This window comes from Lissotriton helveticus, chromosome 11 (assembly GCF_964261635.1).
Source record: "Lissotriton helveticus chromosome 11, aLisHel1.1, whole genome shotgun sequence".
Lineage (NCBI taxonomy): Eukaryota > Metazoa > Chordata > Amphibia > Caudata > Salamandridae > Lissotriton > Lissotriton helveticus.
In genome coordinates this window covers 858,873,014-858,891,201 of record NC_136072.1, presented here as the reverse complement: position 1 = coordinate 858,891,201, position 18,188 = coordinate 858,873,014, and the positions used below count along the sequence as shown (strand labels likewise).

At 45.6% G+C, this 18,188-nt stretch overlaps 1 protein-coding gene across 2 annotated transcripts in view; it reads left to right on the top strand.

Annotated features, from left to right (window-relative positions):
• SUDS3 (SIN3A corepressor complex component SDS3) overlaps positions 1-18,188 on the top strand; it is a 204,677-nt gene that overhangs the window by 77,459 nt on the left and 109,030 nt on the right. The window contains exons 7-9 of one of the 2 annotated variants that reach the window (XM_078667091.1): positions 280-378; positions 1,316-1,386; positions 4,766-4,816. In XM_078667091.1, the coding sequence (XP_078523217.1) occupies positions 280-378; positions 1,316-1,386; positions 4,766-4,816 (221 nt within the window). The remainder of the gene's footprint in view (positions 1-279; positions 379-1,315; positions 1,387-4,765; positions 4,817-18,188) is intronic. The other variant, XM_078667092.1, reaches the window with a different exon arrangement.

The window sequence follows — 18,188 nt, the reverse complement described above, 5'->3', positions numbered from 1 at the left end:
GAGTGGTGATAATAATGTGCTGTGTGACAATATTGCACTATCTGTTAGTGGTGGTTGCTGAACTTATTGCTGCGTCAGCATGTCTGATGGCATCAGTTAATTCCACAACTAAATCCAGTGTCTGGAGTTTGTAATAACCTGTAACAATATTTTCTGTATTGTGGGGGGGTAGGTTGGCGGGGATTGCTAGTGACCGCTGTGACCATGACCATGGCAAGTCTTTGGAAAACTGTGTAGAATTATCACATTCTTATCTGCATCAGTTTTTTTTCTCTCTAGACTCCATGGAAGTGAAACCTATCATGACTCGTAAGCTACGGAGAAGGCCAAATGATCCAGTTCCTATGACTGACCTGAAGAGGAGGAAGCAGGCTCCTGATATCCTTTCACTGGTTGCTGGGCGTCGCTACATTCTTCACCTATCATTAGGGTGTAATATGCCTGTCCCTTACTGGATAGGAAAAATAAAACAAATTCCAAGGTCTGATCAAAGAGATGGTGGATAGGGATTTTTCTTTTAGAATGGAAACCATGTTAATTCACAAAATCCAGTTGCTTTTCTGATTGTGTGCCATTTATTTTGGAACACATAATCCTTTCTTAGCAGAGATTTCCATGGTTTTGCAGAGTTTGTCCCATGCAGTACAGTGTAGGGTGTTTGACAGTTTAAATGGTGTAGAGAATGTCACTCTTCGCTTCTGCAGTATTGCTAGTACTCTTTAGCCCTAGCTGTCTCCTAGCAGATCACCCCATCAATCCCACTCCTATATTCAATGTGATTAACTGCTCAGTGGATGCAAGGGCTTCTATTGCCTTGCACCACCTTTTAGTTTTGAATATTGGTTTAGCTTGAATTCTTGCTGCTTTTTATTAGAGAAGAGTTGACAAATCCGATTTTGAAGACCCTCTTTTCTACATGTAGGTGATGGGGGACCAGTGTAATGCAAATAGAGGCCTTTCACGGTTTTGCTGAGCCATTATATATTTTGTATGAGTTTAAGCGGACCTTCTCAATGTTTAAATCTCCAAAACATTGTGGGATTGGGTAAGAATGAATACTAGAGGACTCTTAGGTGTATGGTTTTTGAAATCCCTAAATCTATTTCGATGGTGCTACTTTCAGTGCTTGCATGCTCGTCCCATTGTGATACATGCAAAGCATCCCAAGCTGGGAGCAGCTTTTCAAAGTATTTCAGCTTTAATGCTTGTGAGCCACCTAATTTAAGTTCATATTTATTTCCTTTAAGTGCTCTACAGTTTGCTTTACTGCTCTTGTCTTGTGCTGGCTTAGTGTGATGCCTTAACTCTCCTTAACGCTCTTCACCTCAGTTAAATTACCTTCTCACAGATGAACAAATAATGGAAGACCTGCGGACATTAAACAAGGTAAGGTGATTTAGTCTTGATTGCACTTTAGAGATGTGTGTATGTTTGAAGAGTAAGTGTACATGCTCTCAGTGTTCCAAAGAGTAGTGATGTGGCTGCTGTGTAACAGTGCTAATAATTAGGGAAGACTACATTTCCGCAATAAGGCTCTATAAATCAGAGATTAAATTGGCGCAAACCTCCTTCTACGAAGGGAAAATTAGTGCTGCAGCCAACGCGCCTAGGGAAATCTTTAGGATAGCCAAGTCCCTTATTTCACCCCCGGCTGAGCGTCCTACTGCTGAAGGGGCACAAGACCGCTGTAATGAGCTAGCTGCCTTCTTCTCCAAGAAAATTTCGACCATATACTCTTCTTTTAGTAATCCTACGGTCAACGCCCCCTCCGTCCCATCTAAGCCAGCTGATTCTCCGGCTCTCTGCAAACTGGATATAATTCCGCTTCTTGATGCCGGCAGCCTGGATAGATTAATTTCTAAAGTTTCTTCCGGGTCTCCCAATGACCCGGCACCCCCCCGGATCCTTGTCAAGGCACTGGACGTTATTCGTCCTGTCATCCTGGAAGCCTTAAACACCTCCATCGTGGCCAGGTCGGTCCCACTCCCCTGGAAGTGCGCCATGGTGAGGGCGCTTCTCAAGAAGCCCTCCCTGGACCAGAGCAACTTGTCCAACTATCGCCCCATTTCGTTGCTCCCCTGGCTGAGTAAACTGCTGGAGAGGCACGCCAACAATATCTTAACAGACTATTTGGAGTCCAACTGTCTGTTGCGTGCCTCCCAGACAGGTTTTCGCCCTCAACATGGCACAGAAACCGCTATGTTAGCGGTTACAGAGGAAGCAAGAACGACTTTGGATCGGGGAGGAAAGGTGGCCATTATCCTGTTAGACCTTAGCGCCGCGTTCGACACGGTGAACCATGCCACGCTATTACACCGACTGGCGGGCATGGGCGTGTCGGGCGCGGCTCTAGACTGGCTTACCTCCTTTCTGAGTGAGCGCTTTTTCCAGGTCTTCGAGGGTGAGATAGTCTCTCCCAAACACCCTCTCAGGTGTGGGGTCCCTCAGGGCTCCTCCCTGAGCCCGACCCTCTTTAACGCCTACATGGAACCTCTGGACAGGATAGTCCATCCCTTTGGTGTGCGTATAGTCACCTACGCGGATGACACGCAGCTTGTGGTCTCGTTAGACCACGCAGATGGATCATCCGACACCTTAGGCCCCTGTCTAGAGGCTGTTGCCAGATGGATGCAAGCCTCCTGTTTGAAGCTTAACGGGGAGAAGACAGACATCATTCTACTCGGAAATCCCTCCCCGTCTGCTCTTGCACCCGTCTGGCCACCATGTCTTGGCGCTCCTCCTGCCCCCAAGTCCCAGATAAAGAGCCTCGGGATCTGGCTTGACACCGCCCTTGATTTCTCGGTCCAGGCTACTAAGACTGCCGCCACTTGCTTTGGACTAATGAGGATGCTCCGGCGGGTGCTCCCTTTGCTCCCTTTCCAGGCGAGGAGGACCATGGTCCAGGCCCTGATTCTCTCTCGCCTGGATTATGGGAATGCTCTCTACCTAGGAGCACCGGCTTCGGTACTGCAGAGGCTTCAGGTCACACAAAACAGTGCGGCCCGCCTACTGTTCAATCTCTCCCGTCGGCAGTCGGCGAGGAAGGCTCTGAAAGACCTCCACTGGCTCCCAATGGCTGCCAGAGTGCAGTTTAAAGCTTTGTGCATTATGCACAAATCCTTTCACCGTGTAGGCCCAGCGATTCTGCACCCTTTGGTCACGCCTTATGTCCCAGCACGCCCCCTTCGGTCTGGTACCTTGCAGCTGGCCACCTCCTCTAAAATTAACAAAGCCCGTTGGGGTGGCCGCTCTTTTTCCCATTCGGCGACCAGACTTTGGAATGCCCTCCCCTTTGCCATCCGAGGAAATAGCAACCTCCTCTCATTCAGAAAGGCCTTGAAAACGCATTTGTTTGCTAAATCCTGCTGATCTGCCCCGAGCCTGCGCTAAACCATTTTATCTTCAAGCGCTGCGAGGCCCTAGGGCAGTTATGCGCTATACAAATGCAATTTTTCATTTCATTTCATTTCTCTGACATTTCTAATTATGCTGAGTTATTTTATGCATATAGTAAATGCAAAATATCTTTGCAGCAGGGAACTGCCACTAACATTTAGGATTAGAAAACTTATTTTCATGAGATAAATTGGATATTAAAGCTTCAGCATTACAGAAAGACATCTATGTGGGTGGAAATTCTGGTTGAACAGTGTTGTTGGTACAGGTTCTACTGTTTGATATTTTTAATTATGGCACTGCCATGCGATCTCTCTGCATTTGAGTGATTTTAGCCCCTGGATTGAAAGGGAGACAGAAGTTAAAGTGAAAGGGTAGAAAATGGGGAACTCCGGAGGAGCTAATGTAATGGGGTTTTAAGCCCTAATGTGTTTGTAATTCAGAATTAAGGTAAAATGTTTGAAGTAAAGAAAGAGGAGTGATGTTCTAGACTCTGAAAGGGAGATGAGCGAAGCAGGTTGAGAATGGAAATAAAGTTAGAAAGTACAGGAAATTTAGATGGTGTCATATCTTTACTTAGTACTTTGTCTAGCAATAATCAATTCATGTATCTGTAGAATTAAGCTCTCAAAAGATTTGAAGGATGTAGAGTAAGACGTCTAACACATGCACCATTTACTGCCCTGAGTTTGTCGTATGTATGTGGTGGGGATAGAGGTGGTCCCTCACTGTGAGCAAGAACATCTCCCTCTAAAGCCAAGGGGTAGAACCTTTAACTATGTATTATAGTATCCTGGCCTGATCTTTCAGGCAGTAGTCTGTCTGGCTGATTTCCTGTTGCACACCTTATTTCATGGTCTCCCAACCCAGCACAGCTTAAAACAAAAAGGAGTGTTTGTAGATCACTCTCAAGTCTATCATGGATACACAAACTATACAGATGTATTTTCTGTGACCTTTTTGGTTTTGTCTCAATATGAGAACCATACAAAATTAACTTTCTTCAAAACATACTGCCCATATTTACTTCATTGTGATTATTGAATGTTTTCCCCAAAGACTGAGAGGAGGTACTGTATGTGTTTCTCTAGAAAGAGTACACATAAAAATTTCAAATGCCATTACCTAAATTGACAGATGGGGAGTTAGCGCCTATAAACAACAAGAATAAAAAAGGATTATATATATATGTTATTCTGTGTTTGCCACTTCTGCTTGGTTTTCTTTGAAAATATATAGTTGATGCAATAAACCTGTTGCTCTAGGTATGCAATTAGATGGTATGAATGTCGTCCGCAGTATTGATTTGAAGGTGATTTTAATGAAATTGGGTATTTTCTGATTTCCCATACATTGAAATCTATTTCAGAAAAACTTGCTTCATTATCACTTCGATGTAATTTCTATGAGCTATCAACAGGTAACCTTTGAATTTACACACAAATGTGCAGCACAATAAAACACTTGTTTCTCAGAATGATTTTAAAATTGTTATTATGCTAAACATTTGCCATGTATCCAAACACTATTTTGTATTTTATTATGAACTTGCCCCAGTAATGTGCATGATTTTAGTGCTGGTGTCTCTGTGAAGATCTCCTAAACACCTAAGGATAATTGTAAGTCTGATTGACCCACAGGTGTAGCAAATAGTACATTACAGTTGAATGTAACAGGGTGTTGATCATTGCTATACAGCTACGTTTTGCAATGCTTCATTGTCATGGACATCCACATGCTTATGTTTTTCAAAGCTGTCTGGAACCACAGTTCGTGTCTAAAACCAGGAATATCCTGTCCAGAACACTTGTATTAAACCATTTTATTTCCCTGCCTCATAATATAAATGTTAGCTATCATACTTATTTTTAATAAAATGTCAATAAATTCCACTTGCATCTTGGAATAGACTTCTAATGTCACTCAGTATATTTACTGGAGGTCCATTGGTTATATTAGAAATGTTTAATATTAACAAATAGTTGCCTTGTAGTGCCATGATCGTATGTAGTCCAGCAACCATAAGCCTGTTATGCAACAGACTCTTTTGCAAACGCTCGAAGTGAAATATGTAGAGTTGGCAATGGAAGTTGCATTTTTCAACCTAGCATGGCAGTTCGAGGCCATGTACTGATGTCTTCTTCTTGCTCATAATTCTTGCTCCTATCCTACCTTTACCCTTTTCTGGGACGGTGGATGTTCTCACACAAGTGAATAGCACATATAGTTGTTTTGTGCTTTCCTGTAATACTGTCACCTGGCTGCTGTCTTGGTCTTTGGCATTCTTGGTTTGCTACTTTTGCTTTCTTTCATATGTGTAGTTCATGGTCTTCTTGTGGGTCCCAAGACTCAGAAGCCAACCCTCAACGCTTGTGCCTACCTAACCCCCCTCCTACACACGCATTATTGTAGAATAAGCATTCCCTTTTTATTTGGACCTTGAATGTCTGATTGCTAGCTAAATGGGCCATTTTGAAGTGCATGCTCTCTAGGAGTTTAAGGAATTCCTTGCTAGGAAACCGCAGCAAGAAAATATATGTTCATAGCATGTATTGCTGTAGATACACATGATCTGCATACTCCTGCCATCTGTTGGGCTCAGATCTTTGACAGTTATTTTTCTTCTAAGAAAGCATGGGCACTAACACCATGTTAGATTTTCTTTTTTTATTCTGCCATCGAGTTCAGATGCGTACTACCATGGCTCCGAGTTTGGATGTGTTACCCACGCTTCCGCTCAGGCTCCTAATGGTGCAATTTGATTTCGATCTTTGGGAAAAGCCATCGTCCACGTTTCTCGTTGCGACAACCTTCGGAGACCGACATTTTCATTGACTCCTGACTATTAGGGTCTCAGGCCCTCTTCAGGGTAGCATACCTCTCTGCAGAGAATGCACTGACGGTAATGGAATGAACGTCATTCCAATGCTGACTTCAGTGCCACACCAAATAACAATGGTCCAGTCACCACAGGTTTTTAACCTTTGTCTCCCCCCCACACCCTGACCCCGATTACACCACAGGCCAGACCTCTCTCACCTTCTGCTCAAAAAATGCATCCCAGTATTGTTGTGAGTGGACCCATGAGAAGATGCAATGCAAGCCTTCAGTGATCTCCCCTAACATCTTCTGAGAACAAGCCCGCTCTATGTCGAGGAAGAAAAGTACACTGGCTCCTCCGGCTCCCTACCCCACCAACTGTCGCCCAGTCCAGAGGTGGCCTTTTCATCCAACAAAGAACAGGAGGAAGAAGAACTAGAGTTCCTTCTCACCTCAACCACGTTCGGCCCTCGAACCAAGACCTTGCAAAGTTTGTATGGCCTGCACTGAGACACACACTAAGTTTCCCAGTAAGCCTTAGGCAGAAGCAAAACACTGCATCTAGGGTGTTGGGCATCAAGCCCTCTGACTACTACAGAGCCTTAGGAGTCTCTGCCGCCTTCAAGCTCTGATCAGCACTGAACAAAGGTTTTGGAGGCAGTGCTGCTGCCCACTCAGTGTCTGTCCTGTTGGGTAGTTGAGCCCTGATAGCCTCCATAATCCCTGAGGACCTTTGAAGCTAAAGCCACCTCTGACATTGGTATTACCGCCACACTCACCAGAGGAATCGCCCACACTCCTTTTATGGGGAAGTCAGCCCCTTTGGCCATGGTGACCCATTTAAACTAGCGCCTACAGATGACCCGTGGGATGACTATGATGTCAATCCCCTGGTGGATCAAGACTTGATTATTACCTGTGGGGACATTGCTCGTAGACAACATCGGCCTACCACATGTTGATTCAACAGGCGGCTACTTTTTACAAAGTGGACACAAGTCTTCCATCATGAAGATGATTTCCTCATTGAGACACCCTTCAAGTCAGAGAGAACTGTAGAGTTCCCTGCTGTGTTAAAGGGCATGCTAAAATGAGCTCCTAATACCTTTAAGGAGCTTGTCAAGGCTGGCGTGGCAACACCATGGGTTGGACGGTAAATAAGCTTTCTCTCAATGACCTGCCTACATCTGGAGTCATGTCCCACAAGCATACCTTGTCCTATATACTTTACCCTCAGGCAATGGGCGATGCTCCTATGTCAGTAAGTAGATCAAAAGGCTGGGCACTGCCAGTAAGAAGGTGGCAGTAGAAGCAGCTTCCCACTGGAGGATAGCCAAGTCTACCTTATCTCACGCTATGACTGTTGCTCAGTAGGATGACACGCCAGAGTTAATTAAGCATCTCCCAATCAAGTAAAAAAAAAGGGGATAGTGATATAGTTGCAGAAGGGAAAACTATTGCTAGCACCACCATCCGCTGCACACAATTCACCTTGGGGCAATGCCATTATCCTCATCAGACAATATACCTTGCTCTGTCTTTCAGGCTTTAAGCTGAAGGCCAATCAATATTTGCTCAACCTGCCTTTCCTGGGCAAAATCGGTTTGGCCTGCAGGTTGATCAGATGTCAGAAAAATCAAAAAGGACACCAACGCCACAAAAACAGTGGCTGCCCTTCAGTCCACATCACCTAGGTGTTCCTTATGAAGACAGCAGTACAGGGCAGGCCCCAGAGCCGCTTCCCCAGACTCTACTTCTTCATACCAGAAGCATCAGCAGGCAGATAGCACAAGGGTACACTGTGGGCACTATTTGGGGCAACAATTAAAGGGGCAGGAGTACAGGAGGCTCCCTTAAAGAGACGTGCCTCTACCTCAAAACATTGACTACCCCCCCCCCCCCCCACCTTCCCAACTGATCACACAATACATGTAGGGGGGGAGACTGCATGATTTTCTCCAACACAGGTAGGAAATCACATCAGACAGGTGGGTTTGCCATGGGTACAGCCTAGAACCTCACCTCCCCCTAACATCCACCCTGCAGTTAGCCATAGATGCAATCTCTGCCCCCCCCACATCATCAAGCAGGGCAGAGGGAGTTTACTCTTTACTGCCTCATCCTGAAGGACTGCTACCTCAGGCCCATGCTGGACCTCAGGCCCCTGAATCGCTAAATCCCCTCAAATACTTTCATATGGTAAGGCTACTGGATGCCATCCCTCTGCTTCAACAAGGCTATTATGTGATGGCATTAGACCTCGAGGATGCCTACTTCTACATTCCCATCCACCCCGCTTGCTGTCCTTAGCTCTTTGAAGTCAAGGTACTCCCCTTCTGCATCACCACTGCTCCAAGGGATTTTACAAAGTGCCTAGCAGTAGAAGCCACCCACCTAAGGAGAGAGAGCGTCCGTGTTTTCACCTGCCTTGACAGTTGTCTGATCAAGATCTTGCAAACACCAATTCCTAGCAGATATTCAGGCTGCAGTCTCACTCTTACACAACTATGGGTTCGCAATAAATGCTGTCACCTCCAACCCCTTCAATTCTAGCCCTTTCTAGGAGTAATACTAAACTCAGTTACAGTCAAAATTCTAGCCCTTTCTAGGAGTAATACTAAACTCAGTTACAGGCAAAGCCTACACCAATCCACAGAGGGTGCTTGCATTCCAGCATGTCTTACCTCTTTTTTTAGCCTAATCTTTAAATTACAGTCACAACTTTTATGCATCTGCTGGGCATGATGACTTCCTATATTACCATAATACCCCACACCTGGCTGCACATGCGTTTGCTACAGGGATGATTTTGGGTCACTGGTCACAAGCACAAGCCATCGCTCTCTGCAGTGGTGGGACAGTGGGAATCTGTTGTAGGGCAGGCCCTTCTTAGACCCTATTCCTCAATCACTAGGGACTCCTCTCAAGCCACCTGTGGGTGATACCTAGACCACAGGACTGTGCAAGCTATGTGGGCTCCTCATCATCAGAGACACCAAATCAATTATCCCAAGCTCCTTCCCTTTTCATCTCACCCTCAAAGCCTTTCTTCCTCTCGTTCAGGTCAAGGTAGTACTAATCAAAACAGACAACATGGCTTATATGTAGTTCCTCAAAGAAAATGGCACTATGCACTCTCTCCCCCGTCACTACTGGCATATAGGACATGTTACTGGGCATTCACCATCACATTCATTGCATGGTGGAGTACCTTCTGGGGGTGGACAGCAATCAGGCCGAGGTGCTGAGGAGGTCACATCAATAAGTCCACGAGTGGGAACTCATCCCACAAGCCCTACTCCATTACTTTCAGTGATGGGGCATGCCACATATAGACCTGTTGGCCACCCTTGAAAACTCAAAATAGACAAACATTGCCTCCAGTTACCCACACCCACAATCTATGGACAACATAATGTAGATGAACTGATCATGCATCTTTGCTTACGCTTTCACACCTCCCCACTCTTTTTATTTGTAGTCCGGAAGCTGCAGCAAACCTCTGTCTTTCATCCTCTAAGCCATACAGCTCTGGTAATCAGCACTCCTTGAGATATCACTCATCACCGAGCGATAATCTTCCCAACAGGCCAGACCTTCACACCAGGAGTTAATGACCAATCAAAGATCCAATCCCCAAATAGTTCAATCTAGTGAATTGGCACCTGAGGGCCTAGAGTTTAGTTATCTACCTCTTCTACAACAATGCTTGCATATCTTACAAGCATTCCTCAGACCTACCACATGAGCCTGCTACACAGCAAAGTTTAAGAGTTTAGTCCATTATTGCATCCTTTAACACCTAGATCCCCTAGGTCCCACGGTCCACGATATTCTCTGTTCCTTCACCTGCAAAAGTCAGGTCTTGCATACACTTCATTACAGCTACATCTAGCAGCCATAGCCACTTGCATGCAAAACAGGAAAAAAACTATTTTAGACATACCAGTAGTTAAAGCCTTCATAGAGGGCCTCCACAGTCCTCCTTCCCAGAGTCCCCTCGTACCAGTCTGGATCTTCAATATAGTCGTCACCAGGCACAGGAGACATTTCCTTTTGATCCTTTGTACACTTGCACTCTATAGTACCTTTCCTGGTAGGCTTTCTTGTGGTTATTGCTTCTCTTACTAATGAGCTGCAATTCCTTCCTCTACAAGAACCCTTCATTCAGGTTCACTAAGATAGATTGGTACTGAGCACTAACCTTTAGTTATTTCCCTGAGGGTGTTCCCCTTTCATCTCAATCAAACAATAAAGATCCCAGCTTTTTTTTTCTCTGAGCCACACTCCGTAGTGGAAAGAGCCCTTCATACTCTAGACTCCAAATGGGCTTTCATGTACTACATTGAAGAGATCAAGCCTTTTTTGCAAAACTGAACACTTGTTCATAGCCTTTGCTAAATCCCACAAAGGCCAGCCCATTTCTAAAGCAGACCTTGCCAGGTGCATAGTCCAATGCATCCAAACATACTATCATAATTCAAAAAGAGCACTTCCCATTACCTCCAGGCCACCTCTACGTGCACCAAGACAGCAATCATGGCTTTTCTAGGTAGTATTCTGTTAGCTGGCATACACAAATTAGCTATTTAGTCAACCCCACACACTTTAACTAAACCTAATTCAATGGATATATTTGCTAGACAGCAGACAGTTGTGGGCTAAATGGTCCTCAGGACACTATTTCAGAAATCAGCATCTTCCACACGCTAACTATGTCAGACATTGACATCTTCTGCAGGCTAGCCGCCGCTTGTAGAAGAATACTACTTTACAGTCTGTGCAGAGTGTATAGGTATGTATGTATGTATGTATGTATGTATGTATCTGTGTGTGTGTGTGTGTGTGTGTATATATATATATTTATCAATGTGTCCCCACTTCAAAGACGCACTCCACAGCAGATCTAGTAAAAGCAAAAGACATTTTTGCCTTGCGCATTTCGGAACACAGCTCCTTGATCACAGGCTGCCAGGGTGCACGCAGACATACTCAAAGGCAAAACTTTTCAGCACATTTCAATTGACCTTTAGTAGGTTTCACAGGTCAGCTAAACTGGTGTTCAGGCTGGGATATGTAGTTCCTTTCAGACAGTGTTCTATCTCTTGTAGACTCTGCGCTGCAATACTGAATATGCATTTTAAAATTACCCCCCAGTGGGCCTCCAAATTATAAATGCTTCATAATTTGTGCTGATCTACTGTCCCAACCAGCTCCAGATTTCCAGGTTTACATGGCCCCAAATCTGGGTGGTGCAGTCTTCACAGCCGGACTCTGCGGTTCAGTTACTTGTTTATCAATGTGTCCCCACTTCAAAGATGCACTCCACAGCAGATCAAGTAAAAGCAAAAGGCATTTTTAATTCAGAGTTCTTTGATAGTCTTACGCGTTACGAAGCACAGCTCCTTCATCCCAGGTTGCCAGGGTACATGCAGACATACTCAAAGGCAAAATGTCTCAGCACATTTCGATTGACCTTTAGTAGATTTCAAGGATACGACTTAAAGCTCGAGGATATTCTGATCAAGTGTTTGATCGCGCTCTGGCTAGAGTCGACAAACGATCTAGATCCTCTTTATTCCCAGAATCTGCTGAGAGTGTTCCTGTGGCAGCAACCTCAAATGTGGATATCTCTAATGATTGCCCGAGATTCATCACTGCATTCAGTAGTCAGGAGAAAAAGATTAAAAAATCATTAATCGTAATTGGCCTACCATTCTGACGGACACAGTGCTAGGAAGTATGTTGCCAAATAAACCACTGGTAACATTTTGGAGAGCGCAGAGCCTGGGGACAGTGCTGGATCAAAGTAGTCCAGAATTGAAGCAAAAGGCGGTCTGGCTACAACCATCATCGGGGTTCCGTAAATGCTCTACTTGTAGAGCTTGCCAATTCAGTATTAACAAAACTCACTACAGTACCCCATTTAAATCAGAGGATACGCCTATTGTTGGCAACCACACATGTAAGACTGATTATGCTGTGTACGTCCTGACGTGCACCTGCGGCCTTAATTATATTGGCAGCAACAAGCAGCAGGTGCACGTCAGGATCTTGCAGCATATCAGAGCCATTTTGCACTGTGACCAATCTTACCCAGTGGCGCGTCATTTTCAAAGTACACATAATAAAGATGTTAACTGCTTATCTTAATATGTGGCAGCCTCAGTCCCCCCTCCTAGACGTGGTGGTAACCGAGAGCTAAAACTGAGGCAACTAGAATCTCTATTTATTCTTGAATATGACAGCAAGTGGCCAAATGGGCTTAATAATACTGAAGATTTACGTAACTTTCTCTAAAACTTTACCCCATGCTCGAATAAACTTTATTTCCTCAGGTAGTCCGGTTCCCTGTTACCTAGAGTTGATAGCTTCTCATATTGAACTATGTGTCCTGGTTTTTTCTAACTGTATCAGTTTTTTCTAACTGTATCGGTTTTCTAATATCTCACACTCCGTGGCTAGTCAAGTTCCTTGTTAGCCACGGTAACATTAGTTACCAACTCTCCACCTCCATATATTTATTCATATTTATCACTATTTAGGATTTTAGCACTTTTTATACATGGGTGTTTTTATCAAATTTTTTTAACATGATAATATTTTTATACCTGTATTAAATGTTTTAAAATGATGCTTCTTTATAAATGACAAAATTGTGAATATTCCTAATTGTCGGATTAAGCATTCATACATTTTATACACAGGTCACTTTATCATGTATTTGCCATATTTTATATTGTTATTCCCTATAGCACGCGTGATTGCACTTTTTGCACAGTTAGACACTGATCTAGTCCAGCACTGTTATTTGCACTTTATTTTTAGCCTGGCCTGATAACACTTGAATTTTCTACTATAGACTTAGAATGTTGCCAGTTCATGGATTTATCCTGTTATTTTTTCTACAAATCTGCATTGAGAAACATTTTATAAAAATAATTTAATAAATGAAATTATAATTGCTATGTTTAAATAACTAACTGGCATATGTATAACTGTGTTTTAACTCATTTTGCGTATTTGCACAAAGAATAGCTATGAAACACACAAGATGTGGTTTATGTCTATGGTCACGTGACTGTTTGAAGGGCGGAGCTTATGCTACTCACCTAAGCATTATAAAACCAAAAAAGTTGCACTAGTTCGTTGCATGTGAACAAGAGCTCTTGAAGCCCGAAATGCGTATTGCCCTCCTGTTTTACCAGCTGCAATAAAGTGAAGAACCGGTGAATCTTGTGGTTCGTCTCCTACTTTGCCTGCCTCGCCGGTCCTGGGTGGATCAGGAAGTGGCGTTTGTGGAGTGTATATATATATATATATATATCTATATCTATATCTATATCTATCCTACTGGCGGTCGCCAGTAGGTATATATAGTTAGGATTTTTTCTCTATGGGATTTTTGAAAATTCTATGTCTAATAACTTTGGCGTTTGTGGACGGAATTGGCTGAAATTTTCAGGAAAATGGAACATTTTGTTTCTGAGCAGCCCCTGAAAATTTGGGGGGGTTCGTCAAGGGGGGGCCGAGAAAAAAGGGGGGTCCCAAAACGTGTTTTTAACATTGAGTTTTCCATAGGGCGGTTGGCCTCACTTTTAGCCCGAACGGCTGAATGGATTTGCACGAAACTTGGCAAAATTGTAGGGACTGGTAGCCCGATGTGCCTTTGCTAGGTCTCAATATATGTGCTCCAGTGGATTTTGAGAAATTAACGTTCAAAAAAAGATACATATCTGTAACAGCGGACCAGGCAGCGCTCCGGTTCGCGGACTTTACGCGTTACGGAGCTTTGTGAAGCGAAGCTGATTGGTTCTCCGGCGTCTGTAAACATTCCAAACAGTCCGTAGCGGCCGCCATCTTGTCTCTCGGTAGGATCGAGAGACAAGAGGAGGCCAAAGCGAAGGGGCAAATGACCATAAGGGGGCATAGTAGATCCTCCCTGACACTCTAGGTTTGATGTGGAGGTTTTAAAAGGGCCCCGCGGGGCAAAAAAAATAAAAATAATAATAATCGAACGGCTGAATGGATTTGCACGAAACTTGGCAAAATTGTAGGGACTGGTAGCTCGATGTGCCTTTGCTAGGTCTCAATATATGTGCTCCAGTGGATTTTGAGAAATTAACGTTCAAAAAAAGATATATATCTGTAACAGCGCTCCGCTTCGCGTACTTTTCGCGTAACGGAGCTTTGCGAAGCTGATTGGTTCTCCGGCGTCTGTAAACATTCCAAACAGTCCGTAGCGGCCGCCATCTTGTCTCTCGGTAGGATCGAGAGACAAGAGGAGGCCAAAGCGAAGGGGCAAATGACCATAAGGGGGCATAGTAGATCCTCCCTGACCCCCTAGGTTTGATGTGGAGGTTTTAAAAGGGCCCCGCGGGGCAAAAAAAAAAATAATAATAATAATCGAACGGCTGAATGGATTTGCACGAAACTTGGCAAAATTGTAGGGACTGGTAGCTCGATGTGCCTTTGCTAGGTCTCAATATATGTGCTTCAGTGGATTTTGAGAAATTAACGTTCAAAAAAAGATATATATCTGTAACAGCGCTCCGCTTCGCGGAGATAAAATTATCTCTGTATTACCTAGCTGTTGCTAACACCAGTTAGCGACCGCTAGTAGGAGATAGCGACCATCTTGGGCGCCACTTTGCATGTCAGTGATATTTATCACTAATGACATGCAAAGTGGGCATGCCAAGATGTTAGCGACTTGAAACAGTCGCTAACATCGCTATCTCCTATTACCAACTTTTGGAGACATTCGCGCTAAGCGCGAATATCTCCAAAAGCTACCACCTGCCCTGAGCAGTTCTTAGCCATGTTATCCAATGGGAGGTGGATAACATGGCTAAGAGCATTAGCTCGGTAATGCATGAATATCGCTGAGTTTTCAGCGATATTAATGCATTGCGGTCGTTTTTTATGGCATTTGCGATAAACCTTGATAATAGCAAGGTTTATCTGCGATAATTTCTGACGATGCTTAGCGGTAAAAAATTCGTTGCTAAGCATCGTTAGGGATAAATATCGCTTAACTTTGGTAATATGCCCCAACGTCTGTTAACGTTCGATTCGAAGGAAATCAGGAAGTGTTGAAAAACATTGTCTGCGCCATCTTGCCTTTTTTCAAATGCCACACTTTTGTCGTGCACGGCAGTCATTTTAGATGCCTTGACCAGACCCACTCTCTGCACGCTGTCGATCCTTAGCATGGCTCCCCACCCTCGCAAGCATCTCCCCCAGGCACTGGTCACCCCCGCTCTCTGTCTTATGCATGGGTAATAAACCTCCCCCCATCTGCGCTGCTCTTCCCTGAGAATCACACCCTGTGCCCGCCCGACACCTCCCTTTCGCCCTATTCACTACCGCACCCTCTGACACTCCTTTTCCTCTGTGTCCGATTGTCCAGGCCGGTCCTAGGCTATCAGCTAGCCCTGCAGATGTAGTTTATGGCCCCAGCTGTAAAGAATCACCCCTCTCCAAAGGAGTTATAGTAGATCAAGGCCCACACTCGATGAGATCCGTCACAGCACACGCGTTCCTACTATCTGAAAACCATCCTGTATTGTGATTGGGGAGGGGACCGAGCCTGAAGCGGAAGATTCCAGGGATGACTCTTTGTACATCAAAGTTTTTACAATTATGTGTCACATTAAAAATATATAGCACTCCAACAAAGTAGTAAGATTATAATACTTTAATAACTTATAAATATATACAACAAAACAAAAACAGTAAAAACATATAAACATTTTTAGGGAAAAACAACGAAGTAGCGGTCGGCTGTGCGAATAGTCCCAACGCAGCACAACGTCCAGATTTCTGGACGGCACCCAGGTGATGTTGCCTGGGTGCCGCACTGATTTCGGCATCCGGCGTGGGGCGTCGCGGGGGGTGGGTCATCAGTAGCAAACTGTTGTGCGAATAGTTCCAAGGCAGCAGAACGATGGCACCAAGGTGATGTCCAGTAAGTTGCCGCACTGGTTTTGGTATCCTACAATGCTGCTCCGAATAACGGCGTGGGGCGCCCCGGGGGGGGAGGCGAGGCGGCGTGAACGGGCCTCTCCAGGTGGAGTCTCGTCTGTTGTAGTGGGGCGCCCCTTTACCGTTTCAGTTGCCATTCCGTCCGCTTTTGGTCCACTGTGTCAAAAGCCGCAATTCAGCTGAGTTGCGCCCACTCTTGGGGTGCAGCGATAGGCGGCTGCCACAGGACTCTCAAAATGGCGGCAGGCTCTTTTCTTTTTGGGCCTGGTCCACTGTAATGGCCCTGGGACACCTTGGAAATCGGACGACTGTCTGCTAGGTCTTTGACCCCATTCTCGAAAGCGTCCCCTCCGCCTTGAGGATTCAACAAAAGTTTTGGGGGCCCCCGACTCCTGCAGGCTTCTGGTGGGGAGCGGCTGCAATGATTGCTCGCGGAATGACCACGACGGAGCCACGAGATGGTGGTGCTTTCATGCTGACGCCAGCTTCAGTCTGAAACACCCAGAAACAAGGTGGGGCTTTCATAGTTTGGGAAAAAAGAAAAGTTTTCATCCAATGAAAAGTGTTATTTTTAGGTCATATGATCAAGCCTTCCATCATTAGGAAACCAAAAGTAAAATGAACCAATGAAAAGTTTTATAAACAAGTCACATGACCTGTTATGCGGCATAGGGTATAAAATGCGGAGAAAATACGTTGGCACGTGAGGCGGCGTCAGTAGCGGACCGATGTGCGAATAGGCCGAAGGCAACACAACGCGCCAAGATCCGGATGGCACCGAGGTGGTGTCCAGCAAGTTGCAGCACTGGTGTGGCCATCCTACAATGCTGAAAGTCGGCGTGGGGCGCCCCGTTGGCCTGTGAGTTCGCGTCAGTAGCGGACCGATGTGCGAATAGGCCGAAGGCAGCACAACGCGCCAAGATCCGGATGGCACCGAGGTGGTGTCATAGTTGAGAGTTCTGAGCAGCGGTTGTAACACTGTCTGAAGCTTATTTGCAGCTGCTGCAGCTTCACTACGCGCCAAGATCCGGATGGCACCGAGGTGGTGTCTAGTAAGGTGCACTGGTGTGGCCATCCTACAATGCTGAAAGTCGGCGTGGGGCGCCCCGTTGGCCTGTGAGATGGCGTCAGTAGCGGACCGATGTGCGAATGGGGCCAAAGGCAGCGCAACAATATTTTCGGAATAGAAGACACCACAAGGCGCTGAGATGCCAACATCCGGATGGCACCGAGGTGGTGTCTAGCAAGTTGTGGCACTGGTGTGGCCATCCTACAATGCTGAAACTCGGCGTGGGGCGCTCCATTAGCCTGTGAGATGGCGTCAGTAGCGGACCGATGTGCGAATGGGGCCAAAGGCAGCGCAACAATATTTTCTGAATAGAAGACACCACAAGGCGCTGAGATGCCAAGATCCGGATGGCACCGAGGTGGTGTCTAGTAAGGTGCACTGGTGTGGCCATCCTACAATGCTGAAAGTCGGCGTGGGGCGCCCCGTTGGCCTGTGAGATGGCGGCAGTAGCGGACCGATGTGCGAATGGGGCCAAAGGCAGCGCAACAATATTTTTGGAATAGAAGACACCACAAGGCGCTGAGATTCGGTTAGCACCGAGGTGGTGTCTAGCAAGCTATGCAGCTGAGTTGCGTGCGCACTTGCGGCGAATAGGTCGAAGGCAGCACAACAATGTTTTCTGAATAGAAGACACCACAAGGCGCTGAGATTCGGTTACCACCGAGGTGGTGTCTAGCAAGTTGCTGCACTGGTGTGGCCATCCTACAATACTGCTCCGAATAACGGCGGGGGGTGCCCGAAGGGGGGGAGGCGGCGTGAACGGGCCTTCCTAGGTGGAGGCTCGTCTGCTGTAGTGGGGCGCCCCTTTACCGTTTCAGTTGCCATTCAGCTGAGTTTTGGCCGCTCTTGATGCTACAGCGACAGGCGGCTGCAACAGGACTCTCAAAATGGCGGCCTGTTCTTTGGATTTGGGCCT